At 34.1% G+C, this 19754-nt stretch overlaps 1 protein-coding gene across 2 annotated transcripts; it reads right to left on the bottom strand.

The window, feature by feature from the left end:
* Window positions 1–13264: 13264 nt before the first annotated feature.
* LOC140831065 (sulfite exporter TauE/SafE family protein 3-like) lies at window positions 13265–17592 on the bottom strand. Of its 2 annotated transcripts, XM_073194794.1 has the most exons (13): window positions 17433–17592; window positions 17042–17352; window positions 16237–16396; window positions 15713–15913; window positions 15574–15638; window positions 15429–15456; window positions 15257–15342; window positions 15098–15184; window positions 14932–14982; window positions 14618–14839; window positions 14084–14177; window positions 13846–13986; window positions 13265–13625 (listed from the first exon to the last, which is right to left on the bottom strand). In XM_073194794.1, the coding sequence occupies exons 2-13, from the start codon at window positions 17267–17269 to the stop codon at window positions 13540–13542; spliced, it is 1449 nt and encodes a 482-aa protein (XP_073050895.1). In that variant the 5' UTR covers window positions 17270–17352; window positions 17433–17592; the 3' UTR covers window positions 13265–13539. The 2 variants fall into 2 exon arrangements, with proteins under 2 accessions (XP_073050895.1, XP_073050894.1); XM_073194793.1 differs by having other exon boundaries at window positions 17042–17590.
* Window positions 17593–19754: the final 2162 nt, after the last annotated feature.

Below are 19754 nucleotides of genomic sequence, written 5' to 3'. Positions count from 1 at the left end.
GTATCCATTAGTTTACAGTCTCGCATCTCGTATCGCTTGATAACTTTCTCGATATAGACTTTATGAGATAATCTAAGAATACCTCGAGAACGATCTCGATGTATTTGGACACCAGTACAAAAGGTGCAACACCAAGATCTTTCATATCATATTTCTTAGCAAAAAATCTCTTGGTGTCATGCAACAACTCTATATCATTGCTAGCGAGTAGAATGTAATCAACATATAAAAATAAAAAATATTCTTTGTGGGGACCCGGACGCTAATCATCTTCTTACTCATTATTGGGATTTAATTATCAGTTTTTTTTTTTTTTTAAATAAACAGGGTCTAATCTTTTTAAAAGGTAACTGCGGAAGGTAATGGAATCTAAACAATATACATCTCTGTATAAAAACTACAGTTCAGTAGAAAAGTACAACACTGTACAACCTAAGTCTAAGGTTCAATTACTAAATTCAAGTAATCAACCAAGTCTGCTACAAGTCCGGAATCACCACGCTAACTCGTCTTCTCTCATCGTCATCTCGACCCTGATCCAGCCCCACCTGTTGTCATGCACACATACAAAACAAGACAACAGCCGGATAACTCCGGTGAGAATAAATCCCAGTATAAAACATGGTAAACATGCATATACACATAATGATTCATGGAACATGCTGTCATGAATAAAAGCAAAGACAATAGTAATAGATTTCATCATCTATGAATTCTAATCTAACTAAACATGCAATTCAAATCAGATAAACATGCATGTAAATAGTCTAAATCATGAAACATGCTGTCATGACTGAAAGTAATAACAATAGGTTCCATAGTCTATGAAACCAATTCATCTACGCATGCTGTTCTAATCAAATCATGTCTAGACTTGACTCAACTATAACTCTAGGGATCCCGGGGTGAATAAGACGTCACTGGCTGTCACCTACCCAACCACTCGGGGCAACTGTACGTCTTATTCCTAGACTTCGGTCCGAGCTGTATCGACGGCTGGCAATAGGAGTAATGGCTACTCCTAAGCTGAGATACACCGAACGTCTAGAAGTCTGACAATGGCTGTCAAGACTTTCCTATCTTAAATGCAATGAATAACAATCTGTAAACAAAGCATAATCATATTCATAACTGAATATCACAATTATCTTACATGCTTGAATACAATTCTATAATCAAAGCATAATCAGGTAACAATATAAACAATAATCTAGTATGTGATTTTATTGGGAAACTCAAATAAGATCTTCTTTGAGTTATATCTTCCCGTATATCACATGAATTATACCTTTGTCGTCCCGGTCTGAGGAAGACGATGACCTGTATTCAAATCTGTCCATATCAAATCTGAAATGACAATATCGAATACGCTGTATCAGTGAATAACTCAATACATAACCTGTTCTGATCAATACTCAATTCAGTACATAATCTGACCAACATCTGAACAAGGCACAATTTAATTCACTACTGAATCTGATCAATCTAAATAAACTGATGTTTCGACGGCATAACAATACAGTCTCGATAACTCTGTCAGTCCGAACATCACAGATATATTACCAGAACTCATAATCAATATCGATACCAGTCACAATCTCAATAACAATACATATCTGATATACATTCTCAGTCAAATCGACTCCAAAAATCATAACAATTTCATAAACAGTCTGTTTCTCAATCTGACTTCGATTCTATGATGTCTAACATGACAAGAACATCATAAATGAATCCTATTCAATTCTGACAATAGTCTAATTTCAAACCATGTCAAAACGTAGCAAAACTTACGTCCAATTGTAGCTGTCGTCACTAGGAACACGATACCGTACTCGGATTCAAATTCAGACGGACGGATTGAAATAAAAAGGCGTAAGGATTTTCGCAAAGCTTCCTCGGCCCTTTCTTCAATTCTTTGAAAAATGTCTACGAATGATATGTGTATATATATATATACACCTCGTGCATGATAGAAACGTGGCTTGTTATCGTTCTGCATGACTCGCGCTCGGGCGGTAAGAAACTACCGCTCGAGCGGGGCAGTTTCTGTCCGAAGTCTTTCCTTATCACACACTGGCGCTCGGGCGGTAATATTCTACCGCTCGGGCGCCACACGTTCTGTCCGAGTGATGTTCTTATGGAACACTGGCGCTCGGGCGGTAACTTTCTACCGCTCGGGCGCCAGACTTTCTGTCCAAAATCCACATCTATGGTGCATTTGCGCTCGGGCGGTCTCTTTCTACCGCTCGGGCGCCCCGAGTTCTGTACAACAATCTTATTTTTCTTGCACCGACGCCCGGCCTCGTCATTTGAGTTCTTATAACCTCAATCACATCAATTAATCACCGTCTGATTACAGGAATTAATTCTCGGGCATTACATTTCTCCCCCTCTTAGATCTGAGTTCGTCCTCGAACTCACAAGCAATCAATTCTGATATACCAGAAGAAATGTATAATAGAGTTTAACATCCAAACTCATCTTACTAACATCATTCTGAGGTATTTTTCTTTGATCCATCTCTGATTCTAGTCTGAAATAAGAATTCAAGAATTCTAATATCATAATACTTCTCAAAATCATTATGACAGAATCCATCTCGCATTACTGGCTATACAACATCCGTATATGCCCATTTATTCGTTCGTAACAAAGCAATAGCAGCAATTGTTATGTCATATGTTTATCCCAATCAAATATCTATTCTATCTTCGACTTCAAGTACCAATCATCACCATCCGACGTTGGTTTATTAATTCTATCCATTCTGAATTATCTTACTAGCTATTGTCATGCAGTAAGACATACAGTGACACTAAATCATAACAACTAGTGCTAACATCCAGCACCAAAATTCTACCCATATCTGGATAATACCCGCTGACTATCTGTCAATCTGTGAAAAATCTGCGAAAGAGCTCATGATATCTTCTATCACAAGTACAAACTCAATCAAAATCACAATCTGATATAATCTACTTAAATTTTCTGTTCCATCTGAACATTTCTTTGACATCGATCTACGTCATCTAGTTCTGTTTGTACGTAGTCTGGTACAAACTGATAGATATGGATTGAGTAATCTGTCAATCATAATCATATCATATCTCAATCTGGAGAAAATGACGGTACTTTCATTACGAAAGCCATAGAAATGTACTCCCATTTCTATTCAGAAATATACAAAATCTGTAATAATCTTCTGATTTCTATCTTTCTGTCTTCTTCTGTTAGCGATTCAGACATATCTGTACAATTTCGGCTAGCATTGCGGTAAAATTTCTGTCATAACTGATTTAATCTGTTTATATTACAACTATCTGTTCGAATATTATACCTTATCAAACATCAAGATGAAAACTGAATCCACTACTGTGCATTTCTGACACTATCTGTGCTTTCAAATTCGAACTATTCTGTATAATCAGTCAGTTAATAATAATAAAAAAAATAAAGAAGAAATACCTACCTGGTATTCGGCTCTGACTACAGATATCAAATTCTGTTATACAATTCTGAAACATTCTGATATAACATTTCTGAACTGTTGCAACTCTCAACTGTTTACAATATTCTGTATCAAACATACATGCAAACCACAGTAATAACAGTCAGAGTCGAAATAAAGACAACCTATACAGATCTAGTGAGTTTAAGAAAACTCATAAAACAACGATTTCTGGCAATACTGATAATTCTGACTACTGATCAATCTTCACAGTGCCTAAATCATCTGCCATATCTCATCTGCAAATAGAATATGCTCCCAAACAATATAAGATGTCTCAAATACTGATTTAGAGCAATCACAATACGCAAGCAGATATAACATAATAAGAGAATAAGAAAATCTGTAAAACTCAGCAATTCTGACTTTCTGACCTTTCTGCTAATTCTGATATATCTGTTACCTGTGTCATTTACAGTCGCTGATTTCTGTCTCAACTGTGCAATTAAATCGGTATACAAACTGCAGATATCACATATTCTGAATACAATCTGTTTCAATTATGAGTCATACCTGACTAATTTCTGTATACAAAAATCACGGTTCTCTGAATATTCAATAAAATCTTCAAATATTCCATTTAATCAATCAGATGCTGTTAACATATCAAATATCATAGATATAACAAGCATAAAATCATCAGAATATCCCTGAATCTAAGAGTTAGCAATCTGTACCCTTCTATTAATCTTCCATATCATTCTGTACTGAATTTTAGTATATAACCATTACCTGGTATCGATTCAATTCTGAAATCTACCTTTCTGATATCAACACATCTGAAATCTTATCTAGGCAAATATAAATCAATCCTTACGTAACTATCAAATCTGTAGTTGCTAAACTCGATTTCAGTAGGTCTACTGAATACATAAGGATACTATCTGTTCCTTTCGGTAATAATCGAGTTATAAACAATGCATATATCACAGAAATTCTGAATCTAGAGTCCTTACCGGAAAATCTCCGTTTATCAGCCAGATTTGGTCTGAATCTTACCATTTCTGGAATAATTTCTACAATATCTCTGTACTTGTTCATCATTACAATTTCAGTAATGCAATTAAATCAGATCATCATACACAAGTACAGCCCAATCTAACTACATCTCATTCTTATCTTACTGCAGTATATATATATATCATCATAAAAATCTTAGATATCATCATTTTCCTCAACAATCAAGGAAAATAATACCACAGTATAAACAAACTCCATAGATACAGCATATCTCCATGCTACTCAATCACAGATACTCATAAAAATGCCTTAGTACATATCAATACATATGCAATATAATCATAAAGAAATAGTACCTATGATGTTCTGGGTCTGTTCTTCTGTCATTATCACCAATGACTCTGCTCTCTAAAATCTTCGAGGACCCTTCTGGGGACAGACTCTAGCAAAGTGTCCCTGTTGTCTACAGATATGACAAGTACCAGTCACTCCCTGGCATTGCTCTGTGGGATGTCTTCCCCCACAAGTTCTGCAATACACCCCAGTATAGCTCGGGCTAGAACCGCTGGAACTAGAGGAACCACCTCCTAATTTCTTAAACGATTTCTTTCGAGCTTTAAGCAACTCTTGCTTTCCACTCGTGCTGCCACGTTCAAATCGGAGAGGGGATTGCTGTGTCTGGGATTGCTTCACGCTCAATCTTCCCAAGTCTAATCAGACTCGCCTCCGCCCTCCTTGCTTTACTCAAAGCATCAGCAAAATGATAAGGTTGCTGCATGTTCATCAATGCAACTATTTCTGAATTCAATCCTCTGACGAACTGATTCACTACAGCTTCATCATTCCCAGCTAAATGAGGAACAAAACACAATAAAGTAGAGAATTTCGCAGAATATTCATCAATATTCAATTGGCCTCGTCTCAAATTCTCAAATTCTGCTCTTTGGTCCTCCCGGTATGCAACTGGGAAAAATCTTTGATCGAATTCAGCTTTGAAGACTTCCCACGTGATCACAATACCACGTAGTTCTAAGATGCCTCTGATCGTAATCCACCAATTTCTGGCAGCCTCCCGTAACTGATAAACTACCAATTTAACTTTCTGTTCATCGGTACAATCCAGTAAATCGACCAGTATTTCTATGTCATCCAACCAGTTCTGACAATCTTCCGATGTCTCAATACCACTCAGAATCGGTGGCTGAAGTAACTGAAATTCCCTCAACTTCGTTTCCATTGGAGTTTCTGACACATCTATCTGAGATTCTGATATATCTATCTGATCATACGAAGTACTGCCTTTTTCAGGAATCCTTCGGGGAGCTATATCTGATTACCAAAACATTAGTAATCCAGTACAACCAATCTGTTCTAATCTTTCTCTGATCATCTTACTGTTGATCAGGAATCAGATCTGATTTATATTCAAGAATACATAATACCCATTCAAATCAAATAATCAGGGAAACATGTATCTCAAAGCAGAAACACATAATCTCATGCTAGCACACAATGTCAATAAACATTAAAATAAATCTCATGCTAGCAATCACATGCAAGGAAGAAAATTCAATTTACCCCGCTCATTCTCTTCTATCTCAGTCTACAGAACCTACGGCTCTAGAACCTACTGTTCTGGAACATAATGCTCTGATACCACCTGTTGTGGGGACCCGGACGCTAATCATCTTCTTACTCATTATTGGGATTTAATTATCAGTTTTCTTTTTTTTTTTTTAATAAACAGGGTCTAAAAATTTTTCTTTTTAAAAGGTAACTGCGGAAGGTAATGGAATCTAAACAATATAAATCTCTGTATAAAAACTACAGTTCAGTAGAAAAGTACAACACTGTACAACCTAAGTCTAAGGTTCAATTACTAAATTCAAGTAATCAACCAAGTCTGCTACAAGTCCGGAATCACCACGCTAACTCGTCTTCTCTCATCGTCATCTCGACCCTGATCCAGCCCCACCTGTTGTCATGCACACATACAAAACAAGACAACAGCCGGATAACTCCGGTGAGAATAAATCCCAGTATAAAACATGGTAAACATGCATATACACATAATGATTCATGGAACATGCTGTCATGAATAAAAGCAAAGACAATAATAATAGATTTCATCATCTATGAATTCTAATCTAACTAAACATGCAATTCAAATCAGATAAACATGCATGTAAATAGTCTAAATCATGAAACATGCTGTCATGACTGAAAGTAATAACAATAGGTTCCATAGTCTATGAAACCAATTCATCTACGCATGCTGTTCTAATCAAATCATGTCTAGACTTGACTCAACTATAACTCTAGGGATCCCGGGGTGAATAAGACGTCACTGGCTGTCACCTACCCAACCACTCGGGGCGACTGTACGTCTTATTCCTAGACTTCGGTCCGAGCTGTATCGACGGCTGGCAATAGGAGTAATGGCTACTCCTAAGCTGAGATACACCGAACGTCTAGAAGTCTGACAATGGCTGTCAAGACTTTCCTATCTTAAATGCAATGAATAACAATCTGTAAACAAAGAATAATCATATTCATAACTGAATATCACAATTATCTTACATGCTTGAATACAATTCTATAATCAAAGCATAATCAGGTAACAATATAAACAATAATCTAGTATGTGATTTTATTGGGAAACTCAAATAAGATCTTCTTTGAGTTATATCTTCCCGTATATCACATGAATTATACCTTTGTCGTCCCGGTCTGAGGAAGACGATGACCTGTATTCAAATCTGTCCATATCAAATCTGAAATGACAATATCGAATACACTGTATCAGTGAATAACTCAATACATAACCTGTTCTGATCAATACTCAATTCAGTACATAATCTGACCAACATCTGAACAAGGCACAATCTAATTCACTACTGAATCTGATCAATCTAAATAAACTGATGTTTCGACGGCATAACAATACAGTCTCGATAACTCTGTCAGTCCGAACATCACAGATATATTACCAGAACTCATAATCAATATCGATACCAGTCACAATCTCAATAACAAAACATATCTGATATACATTCTCAGTCAAATCGACTCCAAAAATCATAACAATTTCATAAACAGTCTGTTTCTCAATCTGACTTCGATTCTATGATGTCTAACATGACAAGAACATCATATATGAATCCTATTCAATTCTGACAATAGTCTAATTTCAAACCATGTCAAAACGTAGCAAAACTTACGTCCAATTGTAGCTGTCGTCACTAGGAACACGATACCGTACTCGGATTCAAATTCAGACGGGCGGATTGAAATAAAAAGGCGTAAGGATTTTCGCGAAGCTTCCTCGGCCCTTTCTTCAATTCTTTGAAAAATGTCTACGAATGATATGTGTATATATATATATATATATATATATATATATATATATATATACACCTCGTGCATGATAGAAACGTGGCTTGTTATCGTTCTGCATGACTCGTGCTCGGGCGGTAAGAAACTACCGCTCGAGCGCGGCAGTTTCTGTCCGAAGTCTTTCCTTACCACACACTGGCGCTCGGGCGGTAATATTCTACCGCTCGGGCGCCACACGTTCTGTCCGAGTGATGTTCTTATGGAACACTGGCGCTCGGGCGGTAACTTTCTACCGCTCGGGCGCCAGACTTTCTGTCCAAAATCCACATCTATGGTGCATTGGCGCTCGGGCGGTCTCTTTCTACCGCTCGGGCGCCCCGAGTTCTGTACAACAATCTTATTTTTCTTGCACCGACGCCCGGCCTCGTCATTTGAGTTCTTATAACCTCAATCACATCAATTAATCACCGTCTGATTATAGGAATTAATTCTCGGGCATTACATTCTTACTCCCATTGAACTTATGGTATATACAATCATCGACCAAATTCATCTCAAAACCAAACGTGATGATCACTTGATGAAATTTGAAATACCATTATTGAGATGCCTGATTGAGACCATAAATGAATTTCTTTAATTTTCAAATCATATTATTTGTGTCTTTATACACAAAATTTTTTGCTTGCACCATATTAAATATTTCATCAATTTCATCATTTAGAAACACAGTCTTTACATCCATCTGATGAAGCTCAAGATTGAAATACTCTACCAAAGTCATTATAATCCTTAAAGAGTCTTTCATAGAAACAGAAGAGATAGTCTATTTATAATCAATGCCTTAGTCTTATGTTTTTCCACATTGCTTTTTGAATCTCTATTGGTTTTAAACATCCATTTGCAACCAATGGGCTTTATACCTTTAGGCAATGGGACAAAATCTCGTATGTCATTGTCTTTCACGGACTTTATATACTCATTCATAGCATCCTTTCACTTTTTAGAGTTAGAACTTTTCATGGCTTAATGGAAGCTGATAGGATCATCCTCCATCAGTCGAATTTATGCTTCATGTCCTCGAAGAAATACAATGCAATCATATGGCAATGCATTTCTCCACTCTCTAATGGATCTCTTTAATGACACAGATTCTGGAGGTCCTTGAGTTTGTTCATCTGGAATGGAAGGATCTCCAATTTTGTCTACATGTATTGTGTCTTGGCCAAAGTGAGGAATGTGGTCCTGATCAATCCAAGACATCTATGGGAATATTTACATATTATTATTCAAAGACAATATCCTTTATTTTATCTCCCCCCCCTCCCCCCCCCCCCCCCAAGTCAACATCCTCAAAGAACCAGGCATTTCTTGACTCAAAAATCGACTTACTTGCGGAATCATAAAACTTGTACCTCTGGATCTTTAAGAGTATCTAATAAAATAAAAATTGGTCGTCCTTGAGTCCAATTTCTTTTCATTAGGCTTATAAGACCTTGCCTCAGCTGGACATCCCCAAACGTGCAAATGCTTAAGAGTAGGCTTTTTTCCGTCCAAAATTTATGAGGGGTTTTGATCGCTGCCTTAGTTGGAAATATGTTAAGGATATATGATGCGGTCTTTAGTGCCTCTCTCCAAAGTGTTTCAAGTAAGATATAATGACTAATCGTACTCCTTACCATGTGCTTAAGCGTTCTGTTTCGTCTTTCAGCAACAACATTCATAGTGGACGGACTTGAAATAGTATACTGTGGGATGATACCACAGTCCTCTAGGAATTTAGCAAAAGGTCTTGGACATTTTTCACTTGAACCGTCACATCTACTATATAATTCACCATCATTGTCAGATCTAATGCTTTTATTCTTTAAGCCAAGTTAATTTTCAACTTCAGCTTTATAAGTTTTGGACACATCCAATAACTATGTCTTTTCATGGATGAGATAATTGAAGTCATATCTTGAAAAATCTTTTCATGGATGAGATAATTGAAGTCATATCTTGAAAAATCTTTTGTGAACATTATAAAATAATGTTGATCATTCCAAGATTCCAAATGGAGTTATCCACAAATATCAGTATGTATAAATTCTAAGACGACTGAACTCCTGTTGGCTTCAAATCTCTTTTTGTTTTTTGTTTTCCTTTATACAATTAACACAATTATTAAAATATGTATAATCTAAAGGTTCAAGAATCTCATCTGACACAAGTCTCCTTATTCTCTTTTCAAATATATGACCATATTTCTTGTGCCATAACGCAACTGAATTCTCACTTTTTAATTTTAATTTATTGTCTTTACTTATTTGCAAGGATTTATTAAATGAAGTAATAACATCCAAATAATAAATATTATTGTATCCTAAAAAAGAACCAAAACCAAAAAACAAACTGAATATTCCATTTCCAAATGAACAAGAATAATCGAATTTATACAATTAAAAAATAGAAATCAGATTTCATCTAAAAGATGGTACAATGAATGTTTCAAAAATATCCAAATATATTATAGTCTTCAACAATAATCTAAATTTACATATTGCCTCAACTTTAACTTTGTTGATGTCACAAGTGTAGATGAATCTTTCAGCATCACTTGGTTTTCTGCAATCCAAACAATCCTGCATAGATACACTGATGTGAGTTGTTTCATCATAATCTATCCACTACGTGAGTCTAGGCACTGAACTTAATTAACCTCATAACAAACCATATTCAGAAGCACACATTTCTTAGCATGACATGCGTGGTAATTGGTACATTGCTTCTTCATATGCCCATCACGGTCACAGAAGAAACAACTAGCACTTTGAGAATCACTAGAACTCTTCTATTGTTTCTTCGGAGGTTTTGTATACGCAGCTTCCTTATTCTTCATTTTTTTCCTTTATCCTTCAAGGTAGAAGTATAATGAGCACTTTTTGTCTTGTCCTACTTCAACATTTCCTCTTCCTGAACACAGTGTGATATGAGCTCATTCAGAGACTATGTCTCTTTCTGATAGCTATAGCTCACCTTAAAATAGTTCAGAAGAGAAAATTAAAGGATTTTCTCAAGGAAAAGACCGTGTAGATCTAAAAGATTAAGACACATTCTTAAGAATTCAAGATTATAGCTTCAGGTACGCTTCTGCTTAAGTTTTCAGTCAAATTTTTAATGATTTAGCATGGTAGATTCTGTGATTTATAGATTTTCCCAATAAGTGGTATCAGAGCCACAAAACAAAAATTACACTTATGTCTCTACACATTACAGACAAACAACCTACTAGATATATTAAAGCACAATAACCCGAAACATTAGTTAATCGTTTTATTTTGGGCTTAACTTAACAGATAGCTCATAACACATAGTTATTCACATATAAGCTCATATAAATAAAATTAATCCAACACGAAAATGATATTGTTTAACGAGCTAAAAAACAATCTCGCTTAACGAGTCAATCTCGATCCAGATTCGTTAAACATGATAAATAAATAATTAACGAACATAGTTCAAGCTATTTGCGAGCTTAATAATTTTAAAAGGAGTCGAGCTCGAGCTCGGCTCGACCTTGATACTGTTCGGCTCATTTACAACCCTATTTTTTTATATTGGAAGGAGCTGCTGAAGGTTGAGAGTTCCCTGGTTTAGAAAATTCTTTTTACTTTATTTTTCTAGAAAAATTCAATTCAAGCTTGATAAAGTATTATTTTACCCAAAAAATTAGGATAAATAATTTTTTTTATTCCACTAACTGAAACAATTTTGATTTTTAGCACATTAATTCATCAAATTTTGATCTTGATATACTATATTTTAATTAGCTATTTTGGTCCGACTGCACAGGACATGATCATTATTTTCCGACCAAAAGTTAGCAATTTTTGGTATAATATCAATATTTTTAACGTCACATCCACATTTTCCTACGGCACGTCAACATTCAGGAAAAATAGGACTAAAAGGAAAAATAAATAAATAAAAGTTTATAAAAACTTTTATGAGACTGTGTACACATCAATTTTTTTTAGACGAATCTCTTGCTCGATTTGACCCATTAAAAATATTAATTTTTATAAAAAAAAGTATTAATATTTTCACTCCAGGTATGAAACAGGTCGAGATGCCCCACATATATAAATTCGTTAGACCGTCTCATAGAAGATCTACTTATCAAAGTTAATGCGACAAAAACCCCAAAAAAAATTGAACACCTTAGACCAAAATCTAAAACGAAACAAATTAGTATATCAAAAAATTTATTTTCCATAAACATTATAAGAATGAGTAATGAAAAAATCTCCCTTGCAAATCAAAATCTTTTCTCTATGCTAGGGGTGTTCAAACTTCGGATAAAACCGAAAAAACCGAAAATCCAAACCGAAAAAACCGAACACTAAACCGAACCGGAAACCGAATTTTATAATTCGGATATAAATGTTAAAACCGAAATTAATTTGGTTCGGTTTCGGATTATAAATATCAAAACCGAACGGACCGAAAAAACCGAAATTTAATTAAATTAATAATGTTATTTTTATTTTATATTATTTATTGAGATGATATTAGTGAATGAAGAATTATTTTGAATAATACTTAGTTGATTGTTGTTTATGTAATTCATTTGTACTTTATATTTAAATATTTTACTAAGAAATCATTTAAAAAAATAACATATTATATTTTATAATATATTTATATTATTAATTTAAATAATTGTATCAAAACCGAAATAACCGAACCATTTCGATAGAAAACCGAACCGAACCGAAGAAAAATGATTCGGATATCGGATTATATATTTGTAAAACCGAAAACCGAAAAAACCGAAATAAAAAGTCGAAAACCGAACCGAACCGACCGATGAACACCCCTACTCTATGCGCAATTATTTTAGCTAATTAATTAATTTAGTTGTTCTTGCTCTAATATTGTTAATCATCCACTTCGAGGATAGCTGTACAGGACCTACTGCGTAAGGTGGTCCTTCAGATTAATGCAGCATGTGAATATTTATTGAGTTCAACTACAAATATAAAATCCATTTTATAAAAAAATACTTTATTGGACAAGAAAATGGCCAAGGATCGATATTTATTTATTTTTAAAATATAAATAAATACTAAAAATTGTACAGAGAGAAAGAGGCAATGTCAGTGTCCGTTGCATATAAATCATATTTATAATGATTAGAAGATAAATTTGAAAATACATATATCTATTAAATAAATTCACACCTTCCATTGATCAAAGCCCTTTTAACTTAATGCCCCCATAATTGACCTTAAATATTTTTTAGATGACAGCAAAAACAAGTTGATGGAATGCAACTTGATGAATTTGACCGGCATGTCCGGTGCTTATGTGTGCACCTGAAACCATGACGTTTGGTCTGATACGCAGCGTATCCTCAACAAGAGGGATAGACATGAAACATCTTAGTAATATTTGCGTGAAACATCTTAGTAATATCACGAGAACCGGGGAGCTTATCTTAAGACACTGATGATTTTATATATAGCTAACAAGAGTTGTTCTTAGGAACACATACTCCACGAGATCAAATAGGTAAGACTTACACAAGAGACAATAATTGTCCTCAGACAGTTTGAATGTTACACTGAATCTGGAAAAAAAATTAAATGAAATTCCGCCTATAGCCCGTTTCAACAGAGTATTTGAACAAGATTCAAGTCCCTTCTTGAGCTGTAAGGAGAAAGAATTCATAGCTGAAATCTTTTATATCACGCGTCATACTTGCAGAGGTTCTCAAAGCCCATGTATTCGTCGTGCTGAATCTTTCCAATCATGTTCGAAATGCCAACACCACCTGTTTTAACCCGGAGAGAGAGCTCATAAAAAAAAAAAAGAAAACATCTGGCATGCCGAAAATCTTATCATAGTTGGATATTTGTATGAGGCCATCAAAAGTCAGTTTGGTTACATAAGTACTACAGCTAACCAAAGGTGTCTAAAACTAAATGACCTTTGAGATGGATTTTTAATATGCTAAAAGAGGTATATATATTCTCTATGCAAAACGTACTCACCTAGAGAGATGGCGCTCACAAAGATCGTGAAAGCTAGAATGAAGATGATAATGGATGCCCTTCCCAATATAATGATCATTCTTCTAACGACATGTTGCCCGACAAATGCAGCAACAGTTGCAACCGCAACAAAGTACAGAGCTGCCATGGAGAACAGCAAAACATTTAAAAAGAAAAGTTCCAATATTTTTTTACCAACAATATGAAAAGAATGCATTTAGTGTTGATATTTACTTACCATAAGGAACCGGAAAACGATTTAAGAGGTAATATTCAACCACCGACATTGATGAGGAGAACATCATGGCAAAAGTAGCTGTGGCACTTGAAACCTAAATGGGAATGAAAATATACATTAGAGCCTCGAATCATAATTGCCAAGAATTAGAAAGAAGCAATTGCCATGAGTTGTTTTTCTCTATTTCTACAAAAAAATAAATGACAAAACAAAACATATTCACTCGCATATACATGGTTTGAAATAGCTATCTTTTGCATAGTATGAATTGTTTGCATTTTAACAAATGGAGTAACAGCGTGCTTGATTATCAAACTATTAGTCAAATAGGATCAGTTTTTTATAACTTTCATCACATGAATCCTGAAATTCAAAATTACGACGACTTCCTCCAGGCTCTAATGCTTTGCAAATTATCAGTCACGCTTGCCATGCAAAAACATTGCGGACACTTCTCCAAGTATACATGGTGGATAAAGAGGAAAATAGGTATACAGGTCGAATACAAGTATGCTATCAAGAATTGGAACGAACCTGTGGAGCAATACCCAACTCCAAAAATAGTGGACCCATGATAAATCCACCTCCAAGTCCTAGTAGACCACCTACAACACCAGCCAGGACACCAAAGAAGCCATAAGTAGTCAGTTGGAGCACTGTAAAATTGGTACCCGAGTCCCCCTTGGATTCAATTTTTCGCCATCCCTTATGTAGGCTGAGAGCTTCATAACCAGATACGCCAAACGACACAGGGATCTGAAAAGAAATCTCAAGGAGATGATTTGTAAGGAACGAAATACAGAAATTTCTTTACATTGCCTATTAATTTGGTAATCACACTTACAAACCTGCATCAAGTTCACCACCCAGTATATTGCTGAACAAGTAGACGTATAATTCTGTAGCAGCAATTCAAGACCGGAAAGTTAACTAGGTTGCACAAGTTCAAAGAAACTATAAATTTGCCAAAAACAAAAAACAAAATGGTAGTAAAAGGGTAAAACAAATTCAAACCTTAACCAATTGAACTACAAGAAATGCAATCCAAACAAACACAAGAAGCCCAAACTCCTTCCAGCGAACATTCTCAAGAATGCCAACCTGAAACAACAAGATATATAACTACGGGACTTTGGTTTTTTCGATTATTTGATACTTGGAGAAACTTCTCACATCGATTTCTGACGAATCTTTGGCATCCTTATCTGTAACAGGGCGACCAGGAAGAAGCTTATATTCTGCTTCATCTTTACCATTGCCTAACAATATAGAAACATAAATGCTTTAATAACTAAGTGAATTGAGAAAGACAAAAAGGAAAAGGACATGGAATCAATCAACCCACCATTTGATTCTAATCGCTTTGCATCCTCCTGCAACAAGAAACAAAGGACTATTAATTATTTGAACTTTCATACTAGTTGGAGCATATAATTTTTGACACCCAAAAATAACAAATCATGGGCACAGTAAATCATGTTTACAGTCACCTTCTTCAAGATAGTTTCTTTCTTCCATGTTTCAACGCCTTTAAGAAAAGCCCTAGTCGATGTGGCTAAAATCGGCAGATAAAGTAAGGAGACAGAAAAAGGATTGTAACATGTAAAAATTAATAAACCAAATTATTACTTATGAAGAGAATGATTAGAAGAACGGTGACCATCCAATCCGCAAATAACACATTGAAAGTAACTCCAATACTTATTCCCAGCATGAGCATTGGTTGGATAAGAACAGCTAAGTCATAATCAATGATGGGCATGTCAATGGTAGGATGCCTAAGTTTAAGATTGTAATAAACAGTTGATACGGAAGCACCCATGATCATACCTGTTGTACAAGAAAACACATTCATCATTTTCATACATATAATAATTTACGTGTCAAACACACACTCAACAAGACCACAAGATTATCGTAACCAATCTTGGAATTTGAACTGAACATTTAACTTATTTTGAAACGATCTTCTTAAGCTGAATATACAATTTCTTACAGGATTGCATAGGGATCTTATACTTTGCTTATCGCATTTAAATTTATTAAATAACATGATCGGTACGTAAAATCAAAAGGTTTTAACATTGTTGCTTAAAAACAAATCAAGAACATGCACAAAGACTGCAGGGCTATCAAATATGTTTCTGACTCACATTTTGAAATAGCAGTTGATGATTTTGGATCAAATCCAATAATAAGACTAAGCATAGGAACATATATGCCCCCACCACCAACACCACCAACGCTCCCGAAGGCAGCTCCAAAGAATCCAATAATGGAACCAACAACAATTTGCCAATTGAATTCCAAATCCTGTGGATCACAATCCGATAATAAATTCAAAACGCATCATAATATGATTCCGTTCACGGATTTTCACAAACCAAGTACAATTCCAAATCTGTACATCTGTCGAACTAGGGAAAAAGCTATACTCTGGTACCATCAACAGGGTCTACTAGGTGTCATAGAATGCCAGAAAAAAGGGAGGTGAAGAAATAGGTAGAGGTGGCCAATTTCATATATTTTTGAGGCGCAAAACTCATATGTTAAGAATTAGAAATAAAATTTTACTTGGTAGCCTCGGTTCCCTTCTAGATCCTCCTCTGGGGTGACCAGACTTCACTGCACAGGTCCCATACTTTATGCAATTACAATAAATTCATGATGGATACGTATTACTTTACGTGTTGATAAAGCTTATCCACAGCAGACTGACAAAAAATTTATGCTGGTAATCCAATTACAAATAGATAGTAAGTTAACGAGTCTTTAAATTGCTGCGTCGACAAAAACCAACTTCTCCTTGCAATAGCCATAAATACTTGTAAAATATCGAATCTTCAAAGTCAGCATACATAAAGTTAAGATCAAAATAAAATTGAAAATCAAGAAATAAAAAACTGCATTTAATCGTGATGCCTCAACAGTAAACTGGAATCTGTGATCTAGACTCACCGGCCAAACATGCTGGTAACCTGTTGAATCTGATTGCCAGAGGAAATTCGCAAGAGCAGCCAACAGACCTGAATCTGAATCATGAACCGATATCCCAGTTCCATTATACGGCAAAGATTCTCGATTTAAGCTTCTCTCAGCAGAAACAAAGATTGATGCCAACAGAAAGCTCCACAAGACAGTTAAAAAGGGCATAAACGCATTCCATTTACTTTGATTTCCCGCCATCAGAAAAATTCCCAAAATCCCACCTCTGAAGAAACAAGATCCTCACTTTTTTACACACTCCCACTTCGATTCGAAAAGGGTCCCTGTATAGTCAGCTAATCTGTGAGGCAGGGTGAAAGAACAAAATCTAAAATAAGATCTTTGAAGGGACAATATTCCTTACAACGGAACAAATGGGAGCGTCAGCTGCGTCAGCGTGGTTAAAAATTAAAATATAAAGATTGGGAGAGGACATGGAAATGAAAACGAATTTGGAAAAAGGAGAGACCGCCCCGGAAATTGTCGTAGGGGAGAGAACGTTTGAGATGGTTGCATACTGCATTGTAGGTGGAGATGCAAAATTTCATGCCGAGGAGGGCCCACGCAAGAGTTGAAAAAAAAAAGATTTGGTAAAAATAAAAATTAAATAAAACTTATATCGATTCGATTTATACAAATTATTATTTTTTATGTTAAAATTTATCCTATCGATAAATTTTTTTTATTTGTCGTAAATGTGTGACATCAGGATGTAATATTTTTGTGTTAAACTTTAGAGAGAAACATTAATGTACATAAATTCAATGAAAGCTGAGCTGAAAATTATAATTTAATATTATGTGTGTCTATATATATATATATATATATATTGGATAATTTGCAAGTTGGGCGAGCTTAACTGGATAACACGAAAACTCAATAAATGTAAAAATTAATGACACGACCAATTGTGTGTGGTTAGGTTAATGAGATGTTCTCGTCCATCGTCCTCGATGTTTTCAGATCTTCATAAACTAAGTCATGTTTTCATAATTAAATTGACGATCGAATTGAGATATTTTAAAAAAAAAAAAACAGTCTAATTGATCGGACGCATTTAATTAGACGATCGGATCAGAATATTGTTTTTTATATATTATTAATATAATATAATGAATAATATATTTTATATTTTAAAACCTAAAATATTATATAAATAAACAATAAATATAGATTTATTAAAGTTTTAAAACTAAATAAATAAATATATATATTCAAAATACCTATTATAGTTATATATATTTTAAAACAAAAATAATAGATTAAATAAACTCTAATATTTTTAAGAGTAAATCTCTTGTGAGACGGTCTCACGAATCTTTATCTGTGAGACGGGTCAACCCTACTCATATTTACAATAAAAAGTAACACTTTTAGTATAAAAAGTAATATTATTTCATGGATCTCTAAAATAAGAGATGTGTCTCATAAAATATGACCCGTGAGATCATCTCATATAAGTTTTTGTCTATTTCTAAATTAATGTTTTTAACGAAGTCCAAATTTCAAATAATTATGTATATATATAACCAAATATAAAAATTAGGATTTTAAAAATAAGAAAAATAATTTTTCAATTTTTTTTAAAATATGGTTCAATATCGGTTCGACCGATTCTTGATCGGTTTTGACTGATTTAACAGGTCAAACGGTTTTTAGATGACGTCTGAGCCGAATCTGTGACCGATTGTCGGTCGAACCGATCGATCAATCTAATTTTGAAAACGCTGATACTAAGTATGTAGAAAAAAATTGTGAATTGTACATGTAAGAATAAATGTGAATAATTAATATACATTTTAAGTAATTATGGACCCTCACAATAGGTTTAACTTAAATGTCTCGTAGAGCTTTTTATGTTGATTAATTACATAAATTTAATTAATTAACTGACCCAACTATGTCCATTTGATCGTGAATGTGAAATTGGATGGCGGATCAATATTGGGACATGTATATTTAATCTATATTTGGTAGCCATGATAAGGGAATGATTATTTAATATAATCATTCTCTTATCTCGCATTTGGTTCGTTTTTTATTAATCTATAGGCACTTGATTATGATTGAAAGCCCACACTATTCATGTTATTTGTGTGATTAAATATCTCAGCTCGAAGAGTGTGATAATTAATAAGTTTGAATAGTAATCATGATAAGATTGTATATTAATCATAATACCTCTGAATTGTTTTCTTCAATATAATATGAAAATTAAAATTATTGAAAATTTAATAATTAATATAATATTTAACTTTTTATTATATTTTTTTATAAATTAATTTCATATATTTTAATAATTTTCAATCATTTTGTAATACAAATCTATCTTAAATTAAATTTTTATAAATTTGTAATCTTGTTAATTAATTTTTTCAATTCTAAGTTATTTTTTAAATGATTTAAATTAGTTTTAATAAATGTAAATTATAATTATAAATATTTAATTATCTATTCAATTATTTTAAGAATATATATTTAATTGACATTTTGGTCATTACAATAAAATTTACAAAATTAATCCATCATTTTAAAATCATACCAAACACCATGTTATTTATCCCACCATACTATTAATCCATATATCTCATTTTTTAATCACTCTAATTATTAATCATTTACTTATCCTATCACACGTACCAAACGGACAAACGAAGATTAATTATTGGTTTATTTAATAAATCAT

Source organism: Primulina eburnea, chromosome 4 (genome assembly GCF_022965805.1).
Source record: "Primulina eburnea isolate SZY01 chromosome 4, ASM2296580v1, whole genome shotgun sequence".
Classification (NCBI taxonomy): domain Eukaryota; kingdom Viridiplantae; phylum Streptophyta; class Magnoliopsida; order Lamiales; family Gesneriaceae; genus Primulina; species Primulina eburnea.
This window is presented reverse-complemented; position numbering and strand designations above follow the sequence as displayed.

What these genes read in the sequence shown, in the direction of transcription:
- LOC140831065 (XM_073194794.1), bottom strand. Translation starts at nt 17,269, where the DNA reads ATGGCGGGAAATCAAAGTAAATGGAATGCGTTTATGCCCTTTTTAACT. An exon ending in TTGTAGTTCAATTGGTTAAG is followed by an intron (nt 14,983 to 15,097) that starts GTTTGAATTTGT and finishes TTGCTGCTACAG; the next exon opens with AATTATACGTCTACTTGTTC. An exon ending in GGGTGGTGAACTTGATGCAG is followed by an intron (nt 14,840 to 14,931) that starts GTTTGTAAGTGT and finishes ATTTCTTTTCAG; the next exon opens with ATCCCTGTGTCGTTTGGCGT.